Source organism: Sander vitreus, chromosome 20 (genome assembly GCF_031162955.1).
Source record: "Sander vitreus isolate 19-12246 chromosome 20, sanVit1, whole genome shotgun sequence".
NCBI lineage: Eukaryota > Metazoa > Chordata > Actinopteri > Perciformes > Percidae > Sander > Sander vitreus.
The window spans coordinates 4,407,158-4,419,959 of NC_135874.1; the positions used below are offsets into that span (position 1 = coordinate 4,407,158).

The 12,802-nt window shown below is 41.5% G+C and overlaps 1 protein-coding gene across 3 annotated transcripts in view; it reads left to right on the forward strand.

Annotated features, from left to right (window-relative positions):
• The window catches only part of atrn (attractin), a 160,141-nt gene that overhangs the window by 16,014 nt on the left and 131,325 nt on the right, over positions 1-12,802 (forward strand). For all 3 annotated transcript variants that reach the window (XM_078277614.1, XM_078277615.1, XM_078277616.1), the window contains exons 5-6: positions 4,173-4,369; positions 11,668-11,836. In XM_078277614.1, coding sequence (XP_078133740.1) covers positions 4,173-4,369; positions 11,668-11,836 — 366 coding nt within the window. The remainder of the gene's footprint in view (positions 1-4,172; positions 4,370-11,667; positions 11,837-12,802) is intronic.

A 12,802-nucleotide genomic window follows, 5' to 3' on the forward strand; every position in this document is an offset into this window, starting at 1 on the left:
GTTGTGTCAGTCACTGGATAAAAGTATCTGCCAAATGACGATTCCTTTTGATACTGGGTCCTGAGATGAGAACCTTCGTACAAATCGTGTCTGTTTTACTGGCTGTTGAGATTTATTTAGGTGAAGGACCCACTTCACACCCGCTTCCTTGGGACATGATGACACATACAGAGCTATCACTTTCCGCATGATTCAGCCTGTGCGCTGGCGCGGCTCTTGACAGCATTTTATCCAGAAGATCATGTCAGGCTGCTGCTGTCCATGTGCTGCAGTAGGTTTTTGTTGCGTCGCTACACCACCATCTACCAGTCAGGCACACTGTGGCATGTTGTTCGTTGTGTTTGGTACTTTTTGAGGGATGCTGTCATGAATTAGCCTGGTCCTACCAGACTCTGGTCCATTTCATTTGTACAGAGAGTCTGGCCACTCTCCATTGACAAGTGTTTACTTCCTTGAAGACGGGTACTCTGTTGAAGTTTAAAACTATTGGATCTGCCCAGAGCCACTCTGGATCACCACTAACGGAGCGAGCTGGAAAATCAAACTTTTCCCAAACCCCGTGGGGAGGAGGGCCACAACATCATGGCCACCAACACAACTCAGCAAAGATTGTTCTTGCTCGGGCTTTAACTTCTGGATATTAGGCAGCGTTGCCACAACGGACTGAGTGGCTTCGCTCGCATCTTTCTCCGACGCCATTACGGAACTACAACTCAAACTAGCGCACGACCTCAACGTCATCATTCTCAGCCACTCCCTCTGTTCACTGATTGGATCGTCAAAAATTTGCCTGGAGAAAATCCAAGACTATACCGCAAACCCAGACATCGTACTGAAGGGAAATGAAAATGAAGCGTAAGTACGTAGGAGGGCGGAGCCAGGCTAGTCATGAATACCATATGGAAGCAAAGAAAGGCCACAATAATTAGAATATTATTGTGGCCTTTTTTTTAATTAAATAAGCAACTGAACACCTAATTGAGAAATGTACAGTAACAAATACTGTATCCCTAATGTTGAAATTAAAGTGCCACTGAATTTACATATTATATGAAATATAGATATTATATATACTTTGAAAAGCACCTGTGCACAAATTCAGATCGATAATTAAAATGTTCAATATTAAAGAACTGTGTTCAAGTTCCTCAATTCGAAATGGTCATTTTCACATCCAAAAATTTCAAGTCAAAAAATGAAGTTGCTCAAATAGGTAGAAGTCGAACACCAATATTTGAGATGAAAAATTCAAACTTGAAAATCAAGGCTGACAAGAGAAGCAGTCGAGTCTGAAGGACTTTGCCCTATCGGGTCATGTTCAGAAAAACACATTATTACATAATGTGTGTCTTAATGTACATCTGTATTCCCCCCTCTGTCTGAAATGCTCCGTTTTAGCGCCTGTCTCTTTAAGCACCCCTCCCGAAAAAGCCCAGTCTGTTCTAATTGGCTTTTGAAAATAATATGGCATGTAACAAAGGAAGGGGAGCCAAATCTCAATGGCTTGTTGAAGCCCATGTTTTCTGATCCAGGAAGCCCACAATTAAACTGACTGGGTCGTTTTATTTCACAGTTTGTGGGTTGGTTCACAATTGGGTATTATATACGATTCTAACATTTTAATTACTACGGCTTTTCTGTGCTTCCATACACTAGCATTACTAAGCAAGCAATGTGCCCATCTTTACTATCTGTCATTTTCCATTTTCACTCTCCTCCTTTTCCCTCTCTGCTGATTTCTTGTTTTGTTTTTTTAGTCCTAGGATTAATGACCAAACCTCCAGCAAAAGGTGCAGCTTCACTCCACCCATGTGTTGTGCATTTCCTGCATGATGGCTCTTCTTGTGAGCTGTCGGTGCTCATTAGTCTGTATCTGACATCAACTTTTCAGAGAGCAGTTGGGACTTTTTATAGATCTGTGAGCAAGAACAATATAAGGAGACAAACACAGAAAATGTATTAATGCCCATGTTTATACAACAAACCTCGACCGACCCACACTAAAACAAAAATGTATTCACATTCCTTGAATGAACTAAACTTCACAAGTCAGAAAGAGCCAAAGGAGACATTCATTTTCTCTGTGCTGGTTGCATTGACTGACATAAATAGGCAAAGTATTCTAAAAACCAAAGTGAAGCTTGCCCGTTCCAAACATCTGCAAAAGACACAATGGACCCCTGCGGTTTGTCCCCTTGTTCATTGGGAGTGTCACCATAGCGATGGGATTGAGAAACCCAGAGTGTGATGAAAGCAAAGTGCCCCCGGGCCCCCGGTCTTTGGTTGTCTCGGCGAGGTGGAGGAGCCGAAACATCAAACCATGAGCCTGCCGAAGGCACATGAAAGAATGACGAGGGCCCTTTGTGTCGTCTGTCTCGCTCCCTTTTTCCCCTCCTGAAGACAAACATCCCACTTCAGTCTCTTGCTTTAATGGATCATAATGTTTTCTAAGAGTTTACCGCAAAACGTATGACATGGGCTTGTTTACTCTTGTCATAAAACATTAGGAACATTGTCTTGTACACAGCTCGCAGTGTTTTCCATATTAAAGGGCACATGCAAGTCTGGCAATGTTCTATATTTTTCATATGGTCAACAGATTCTGTAAAAAGACCAAAACCAAGAATGAATTTATCAACGGACTAAGAAGTATTGTCTAAGTATCCAGTGCCTGATATATCTTTTAAACTATTAAAAAAAACACATCAATGAGCCAAACTTGGTGACATGCTCCTTCATTACCATAAACTCACTCACTGTAGTTTTATTTTGGCTTAAACCTACATACATTGTGCTGCTTCTGTAAATGCTCACTGAAGCCAAATGTGTATTAATCCTGTTTGTGTGTCGTTTGCTTAAAAACTACAGTGCCAAGTCATTTTAGTACAGTATACAGTACAGTAAAAGTCTTAATTTGGTTGCTGAGCGATGGACTAACATGTTAATTTGATCTTTTCATGGGATTTGGTGACAATAAGAAAAATGTAGAATAACGCCGACCTTATCCTTTAACATCAAGAATTTTAATTGGATGCGTTGTACATGTTATTAGTTTTTAGGCGTATGTGTACATATGGTTTCATCTACCCATTTAGCTGAAGCTGCTTCAATTTTGAGATATTTTGAAGTGTATGTGTTTAAATATTAAGCTGTGTTTGCATAGTTTTTACTGCCTTAATTTGCAGGCTTGTGGCACAGACACTGCAAGTCTCAGCTAGACAAAGATCTACCGTTATTCTCAGGATGAGTGAGGCTACTCAGAAGTGCCATCACATGGCATGTGAATGGTTCTAAAAATAGTACGAATGTGAAACGGTCAGCGTTCTATGGCTGTGTGACTCACTTTGAATTCATAAATTTAGCTTTCTCTTTGTGAAGTTTTAGTAACCGTAGCTTTCCAAAGGGGGGTGTGTGTGTGTGTGTGTGTGTGTGTGTGTGTGTGTAGCATGGACATATGTATAATTAACTGTAGGCCACACTTGAGCCCTGACACTGAAGAAGTCAAATGTGCCGATTGTGAGATAATCATCAATTCTTTATTTATATTATATTTATCTAATATATACATATTTCTTAACAGATGTATAGATGTGTGTCTGCAACCGACGTGACACAAAGTACTGTCACTGGAACGAGCATGATGATTGCTCTGATTTCAGCAGGATAAGCACCATGTTTTTTTATGTTATTTGTTTGATTTTGTTGGCAGAAAATGTGTCCATTGGGTGCTAACAGAAAAACTCAATGTACAGCAGAAAATACCTGTTATGAGACACGGAGAGCGTCAGTAATGCTGTTTAACCGCACATTGGGTGAGTTTACCATCTGCTCTTCTGTGCCTGCGGTGACTTCATGTCTGCCAGTTACCTCAGCCTCTAGCTCGATGCTGTTTCAGTGCAGACGCCACTCTGAGACCAATGACAAGTGTTGAGGCAGGCGCTTAACCAACTGATGAGGGAGGACGATGCCAATAAGCAATACCTTCTGCTGTCTGGAGGGGAAATGTTACAAGTTTTAGCTTTAAGCCTGGAGACAGCTGAGGAGCTGCGCGCACAAAAGCAGATGTAACTCTATCGTTGAAAGGCATTCCTGATGTTTTATTCAGAGTCTATATTTCAGGCAGGATTTGAATCCTAGTTTCTCACCCTCTCTGTTTCTTCCCTCCCTGCCAGGGTGAACACGTGCCCCAACAACTGCTCAGGCCGGGGCGAGTGTCGCATGATGAACTCTACTGGTGCGGCGTACTGCGAGTGTGAAGACAACTGGAAGGGGGCAGCCTGTGACGTCCCCTACTGCCTGGCCGAATGTGGCTACCCTGACAGAGGCCGCTGCCAGGGAAAGACCTGCATCTGCAAGACTGGATGGCAAGGTGGGCGGGCACTGCAGCGGCATCACTTCGGCTGCCGGGGACGTGACCTAATTGTCTCATACAATAACCACAATGCCATTCCGTAGGATCAGCCAGTGTTGGGAATAGGGATGCACCAAATCCAGATTTTTGGGGTTCGGCCGAATACCGAATCCACTGGTTAAGATTCTGCTGAATCCGAAACCGAATACCGAATCCTACTCCCATCCCAAGTAAACAATGTCTGGTTAAAACAGGTTTTTAGCTGTGACTGTACCTGAAGTTGCTGCATTGTGGCTGCTGTCTGTAGATTCCTTCATGCACAACTCATTCTTTTGGATGTTTCACACGCAAATGTTTTAACAGTGCCGATTGTTTAGGGTCCTCGCCACCACGAGACAAATCGGCATTGCAGATTGAACATGTAGCTGGACTTGAATGGCCTTCTTTTGACTGAAAGTACTGCCAAACAACACTTTTTCTGCTCACAAGTTCCATTTTCACTTTCTCACAGCCTACTGCATTGAACACTCCACCTACGTAAACACCTTCCTGTAATCAACGGCGCCGTCATTACGTCAACAGAGACAGAAACTGAACCCCGTCAAAATGTATTATTATTTATCACATTGAATTACTTTTTGATAACTTTTCTATGTTCTTAGGAATTTGATATGCGACTAAATATAAACTACTCCATATGCACCAAGCAAAATATAGTGCTAAAATACGTCTTCAGTACATATTAGAAGCCCCGGTGTGTCACACCGAAGGTAGGCATGTCTTCCTTACTTTATTTAATATGACTGCTTGCAGTTACTGTGCGCTAACTTAATTTACATACCTGCAGATGATTCCTGCGGTTGGACATTAACACTTTCCATGTTGATGGCATTTTGCCCGCCGTCAAGCATTGTTTGCATTGCACGGTTATGTTCGAACCCTTCTCAGATTTTTTTGTATGAAATGTTATTTTTTCCCCCTCATATTTCCAGCACTGTAACGCGTCTTTTATTCGTAGCCATAGTGGCAACCCTCAAACAGCTTGAGAGGCAATTTAACTGCTAGGAATTCAAACAGGAGAACCAATCGGAAGCATCAGAATAGCATCAAACTTTACTAAACGGCTGTGCCTGCAAATGGCTAAAGAAGACGCGCATGAAAAATATGCAAAGCAACAAAATTAATGTTATTAAACATATAGCCTAACTTTTCACACAAATATTCAGATGCATCTCCCAATGTAAGCATGAACATTTTTGTAGGTAACTGTAATTTAATCATGTGTTCCCAGTAACTAACGTATTACAGTTCCCTTTATTTTGTAATGACACTTGTTACTCCCCTACACTGGCTTCAGCAGACCCAATCGTGCCAAACCCCCCGCTGTGACAAAGCTTCTTACTGGCTCTGTGTTCTCTGTGCAGAATAAACAGTGGCTCTGGTCCCAGGGGTGGGGATATCCTAAATTTAGCATCCTAGATTCCATTTCAAAATTATTAATACAGGATATTCATGGGAATGCAGTCAGTGTGCCACCTTCCTATTTTCAACGCATTATGGAGCAGGTATGCTTTCAGCAGTAAAGAAAATGAAGAGTTGATGCAACAACTCTGCCAAGGCCTTTTGTGTCTGTTTGATACAGAGCTGTTGGATCCCAGTCGGAGTATAAAGTTATTTAGATCTGAGAACACACCATATATAACTAGCCTGGTTCCAGATCCCTTCACTGCCGCCCACATCTGCCACTTATTCAGTGATTCATATAGACTGAATGAAATGAAACGAAATGTTAATTCAGTATGGTTATCAGGCTAATACATAACCGAGGTAGGTAACTAATCTGATTAAGTGTACCACCCCCTTAGAATGGCTCAACGTGCTGTGGTACACAGCTCATATAATAAGGTAAAAATGAATGAATGAATGCTTTATTTCGAACATGTAAAAAATACAATAAAAACTAAAAGAACAAAAAAACTTAAACAAAATATTAATGTCCGAAAAAGGAAAAGGACAAAGCATAAGCTTATTAAATCCTACCCCTTTTCCACTACTGTGTAAAAGAAAATCATCATGAATGGCTTCATATTTATATCATATATCTTTAACACATTCTTTACAATTTCATACATATGTATATTTACACCCCACAAAAAACATAGATATTTACGTATGCATATATTCACCATAGAAAATAAATAATGTAAGTAAACAAACAAATAATCTGAACACCTGAGGCCTGTACTACGAATCCTATCTAGCTATCTACTATCCAGCAACGCGCGCTTTCACATCAAAGAGGCCGTGTTTGCACAGCACGACCAATCACAAACCTCTACCAGAGCCGCATATTTTACATAAGAAGAGCAAACTATAATTCTACATAAATATGAAGAACACAGACACGGTTTTACAGGCAAAACACAATACAGTCACTGCTACCTAAAACAGGAAGGAAAGCTGGGGAAAAAATAGCTGATGCTGTAAATGCGTAAATCACAACGCTTATTAATATCACTTCCCCATCAGTTAGGCACAAGATCTGGCCATGATTACACGTGTCCATTCCATAAACATCGTTGTTGCTTTAGCCTTTTATTTCAGTTGCAACCCTGGTAGTGGTAAGCGATCATGACTAGGATTGGGCATCGAGAACAGATTCCTACTTGGAGTCGTTTCAAATATTACGATTCCAGTGGAATCGTTTCTTTATTGGAATCGTTTGAAATCGTTTGGAGGATTTGGTGTCAAATCTGATCGTGGGTTCCAAATTTAATGTGCAAGTTTTGGTTTCAGTAGTGGCCAGGCGCTTGTTGTGTTGCAACCATGGAGCACAGTAAGCAGCACTCTAGTGTGGCTTTATTTTAAGTTGTCAAACTTAAAAAGCCCAGTCAAACTGCAAACCACTATTTAATCAAATTAAAACTTTCCTCTTATTTGTGAAATAAGCATGTGACCCGTTTCAACTCCACCCCTCAAAGGATCGGAATCGATCAGAATCGAAAGGAAGAATCGCAATTGGAATCAGAATTGGTAAACTCCAAACAATGCCCAACCCTAATCGTGAGAGCAAATAAAAAATATAAAAACATAATTCAAACTGATGTGCGCATTGGCAACACACGGCTCAAGAAGCCGACAAATAGCCTATACGTAATTCCCTCTGCTGAAAATCTATATCTTTCATAAAGATACCCATCAGGGAATGTTAACGGGGTTGTGTACCTCTGTCTCTGTCTCTCTCTCTCTCTCTGTCTCTGTCTCTGTCTCTCTCTCTCTGTCTCTCTCTCTCTCTCTCTCTCTCTCTCTCTGTCTCTCTCTGTCTCTCTCTCTCTCTCTCTCTCTCTGTCTCTCTCTCTGTCTCTGTCTCTGTCTCTCTCTCTCTGTCTCTCTCTCTCTCTCTCTCTCTCTCTCTCTCTCTCTCTCTCTCTCTCTCTCTCTCTCTCTCTCTCTCTCTCTGTCTCTCTCTGTCTCTCTCTGTCTCTCTCTCTCTCTCTCTCTCTCTCTCTCTGCACCGAGCCTCACCAGATCTTCTAAGAACGGTGACGCCGTTATCAATCGAGTATTGATTGGTCAGTAGGCGGTGCTTTTACATCGTTTGATCTCTAATCTCCAACATAACCTGCTCCCGAGCAGGTTAGGTATTCAGCATAATTTACGCCGGCGATTTAACCCGGTAACAAGTGATCCACCATCGTGATACACAAAACCCTGGGTTGACCCTGAAGTTACCTCGGTAACGCTAAATCTTGCTTCGTAGGCTAGGCCTCTGGTCAAAAACCCTTCCTCCTCCCTGTACCTTGTGAAAACCATATTTTTGTACTGCTTTTTAAACCGTATCAATGTATGATTGAGAGAAAGAACAATGTTTTAGTGAAGGAGTTCCTGCCCAATGACCCAACCATTCAGTAATCCCAGTCTAAAAGGACACATTTTTATGGAGATACCTGTTGAGAAAGTCCTTATTTCAGGACTAGGGCTAATGTGAATTGTGAAACCATCCCTCCGTGTACAAACACTAAGAAAAACCTGCCAACAAAGTCAATGTCAGGTTTACTACAGGTCACTGGACAAAAACTGATTTTTTTTTTTTCCCCCAACACCACAGTAAAAGTTATTATTAGATAGATACTTTATTCATCCCGAGGGAAATTGTAGGCATCCAGTAGCTTAGACAACAACCACAAACACACATACACACGTATGTATCTCACATACATAAAAATCACTCACAGAAATTTAAAGAGTTAACAATTTGTGAAGTGATTACAAAGGTCTGGTATGGACTGACCATGTGATGCAATGATCATGATAAGGTGCAATGGTGATAGTGCAAAAGTGAACAGTGCAGGGATTGAACAGTGCGATAGCTTATTATTAAATATTAACTATGACTATGAAAAGACAAGAATGTAAACATAATAGAATTGCTTGGCAAACAAGAAAAGAAGTAATATACTTTAAGAACAATATATAACCGGGAATAACTTATAAGATGTAGATGTTATTTTTTTATATATATATATTTGTATCATTGTCTAATAATATTATCAGAAAAAATACATAATAAAGCCTCCCAGTAAATATCCCATGCATCTGAGTGCTAAGGAGCTCCAATAAATCAGTTGGAGGTTTAGTGAAGAGACTTTATCTGTCCAGATTTTGCCTGTTTATCTGGTGATTCAGCTCAGTGCTTCTTCAGCTTTAAGCCTCCACCAGTATTATCCGTTCCCCCGCTGCCCCCACGACATCCGTCTGCTGTAACCTGATGGACTTCAGATTAACTTTTTGCAGGATCAGCTTCCAGATCTTTTCGGCGGAGTCATAAAATACTGAGTCTTTTTTAATATGGTGATGACCAGACACTAGTGTATTCCTTTTTGAATCGGACCATATTGGCGTTACAGCATACAGCTCTATCAGTTCTTAAATGCCTCCACTGCGCCACTCTGCACAATCGGTGACAACGGCTTCATTTAATTGCAGTTATATCAGCAGCTCAGTGTGCCATCTAATTACCAAAGCTGAGGGAGTTGAGGAACAGACTGGCATTTTCTTTAACCTTTTATTACCCTGTCATGGTGTGTTAGCCGAGGAATAGCATGCTCAGTGTACTCGTCGCTGCCAGCTCCCAAATTAACTCATTTTCTACACAGACCAGTGCAAAAGCAGACAGATGTCGGTTTAGTCAAGCCAGCCTTGCATTTAATCTCTTTCACAGATGTGTAGCTTACAACAATTCACTGCAATCTTTAAGGGAAGCAACGGCTGCGTTTGTTTTATTTATTGAAATGCCACTAAGGTGCAAAGGTAATTTGGTTTTCTAATTGTACTGAAAGAATATGAGCCACCAGGGAGTTTTCTCAGCCACTGAACAAAGCAAAAAGCGGAACGGGTTATTTGACCTTGATTGTCACAATGAATCACAACACTTCTCCTCCGTCACGTGGCCACTTCTGCATTGTTTCAATAATGATCAATGAGGGACTCCCCCAGCGGTTAACATCCTGTTTCTGCTGTTAGATGGAGTGATTGGCTGGTACATGTTTGGATCTGGGTCTTTCATCAGGTAGGATGGACAGACTGTAGATGAACAAGACCAATAAACTCGTCCCCTGAACCACATGGAAACCTGTGCGGTTCAAAAGATTGACTGGATGAGGCCAATTATTCTATTTCTGACTCTGCAGTTGTTTGCCAAAAAAACTTCTCAGAATCTTTTTCCCTTCATTGAGAAGTGAATCCGGTTTATGCTTCCATCATTGTTCTTGTCCCATAACAGGGGAAGGCAGCCCTGGCCTGTCATTCCACTCAAATGAGTAAAGCCTTAAAAGTACACTGTGTAGTGTTTTAAGTATTTTATTAGCTAAAATCAGTGTCATTCATTCATAAATATGTCCTCATTGGTGTAAAATGACCTCTGCCAATGATCTGACTTATCCTCGTAAGCGAATAATTTCTTATCTGTATTTACACTGGACGGGAATGTCCAAGGAGGCTTCCACGTTGCTCCGCCATTTCGAAAAACTATAATGGCTGAGAGGGCCATACAGCACTAGCCTACCTGTCTAGCTAATCCACAACGCGTTTTCGTTCAGAGCCAGCGTCACGCGACTGAAACCAGCTGAGACGGAGAAGGAGATCGGTGAGAGGCGCTCGTCACTGCCCCGGCAAATTTGAAAGCCTGCACTGCACTTTAGTTCATAATGGAGGATCAGACTTATGGCGAGCGACGGGAGGAAGAATCCTCGTTGCCAAAAAAGCGAAAACATGTTGTCATAGCTTCTTGGTACATAACGGCTACCGTAGTTCCAACACGCATCTGAAAAAGCGAGGCGCTAAAGAGCATTATTCGTTTGAATGCAAAATACAATTTCACCGCTAGAAGGGAGAAATTCCTACACAGTGTACCTTTTAATAGTTTGTTTGCAGAAGAAATGTTTAAAAAGTTCATTCTCTCCAAACCAAGCGGCAACGGTGCTGAAAAATGAAGCAAATGCAGAACTTCCAAAACCTGCAGTTCATCGAGTGGCCATTTAAGGCTGGCTCCAAAATGGAATCAGTTCCCATAGACGCCTATGTTAAAATGCACAACTTTAGAAATAAACATGTTTACAGCCTTGTACTAAAAACTGTTTAAGTCTCTATAGCTAAGTCCTGCCATCATAACAACTGTACTGTAAAATTACACATAATTAAGAGCAACAGCTTTGAGTGACAGGTGGGTGGCGAGCGTAGACTGTAGGCTTCATTCAGCCCGCCATCGCTCCGTCCTTGCTGCAGGCATTGCCAAGATGGCGACGGTCTATGCTCCAAACACAGTCAATGTTCTGCAAGGAATCCAAGTTAAAAAAACTTCAGGAAACTACTTTCTAATGCTAAATTACTCCACCCCTGCATAATCAGTCTGTTATATAAAGGCTTTAAAATGCCTCTAACTTCCCTGCCCTTCCCTTTCACCTCTCACTTTCATAATTCAGGAGAAATCAATAATAGATCTCACCTACACAGTCAATTAATGGAAAGTTTTTGTACCCTCTACCTAGCTGCAGGGCATTAAAGTGAAATAATGATGCCTGTGAAAGTTTAATCCTCCCCTTTAATGCAAGAACCTTTTCTTGTTTTTTATGCTGATTCTTTTTGTTGTTATTTAAACTCTCTCAAGGCAGTTGGTTTCTATGCTCCCCTAACAGGTTGGGGCTTGTTTATCTTGTTTATCATACATAAGTGCAAAAAAAAAAAAAAAATCAACTGAGCTTCCTGCGTCATTTAATCTCCTGTGGAGCCCTGACTCTGTGGCGTTCTTCCCTCCTCAGGTCCAGACTGCCTGGTCTCTGTGCCTGCCAACTCCTCCTTCTGGAGCCGCGAGGAGTACGCCGAGGCTGGGCTGGCCAGGGCTTCCCACAAGGCAGTGGAGGACCAGGGCATCATGTGGGTCATCGGAGGCTATGTCTTCAACGCCTCCGACTATCACATGGTCAAAGCGTAAGTACTCTCTCCTGTGAGCATCTACACTTGTGTTTTTTTTTTAAGGCTTTTGGCTGCTCCTCTCATCCAACAGAGCTGCGAGACATGAGTCCTGCTGTTGCTATGCGACTAGGGAATGTGCTTTTGAAACGGTGTCTCTGTTGCAAAGATTTAAATATTTCTTTTTAACTTCCATGCCAGTTATACCGAGTGCTAAAGTAATAGTTGGCTGTCAGGAAGTCCTTTTGGCTTCTTCCTGCCGGCACGGAAGAGGAACACTGCTCTGTGTCGGGCACAGTGAGTGAAGGATGTAATTAAAACCATAAAATTACAGGATTAGCTAATGCTCCTCACCCTGAACTCCACCCAGGAAGATGGCACTTATTCCCTTGGCTCATATTTTGATTTTGTGGTTTGCAGGCAGGCCAAGGCCCTTTTTTTATTCCTGCTCACAGTCTCTCATATGACACTAAATAGGAGCATTCTGCTCTACACAATGCCTTGTGTTTGTTACCTTGACATAGTTGGATTGGACAGTAGCACCCAACTACTACTTAGTGTAACTATTTAGCTTGTTCATGATGTAGCTGCAGTGTTGCAAGTATTTCTAGAACAATGTTTTCTTAAAGAAACATACCTCTAACCTAGGTAAGAAATCCAATGAAGCACGTAATGAGTGGCATTTCTCTTTTATTTTTGATAAGTAGTTTGATGAGGTTTATGTTGGAGTCCATTAGAAGTTGGAGCTTTGATTGAAGCACATGCTGTATCCTGGCACCATTGTAGTTCTTTTTTTACCACAGTCTTTGTTGTATGACACTTTGATTTAAGTCCCACATGTGCACCTCCCCAAGTGAGAAAGAATAGTTCTCAGAACATGCATGCATACATGAGAAGATTGATACCACTCCCGCGAGCAGCCAATAAAACCCTTTTATAATTCTTGCATGTAAAACTTTATTGTAAAACATCACACTGCATAAG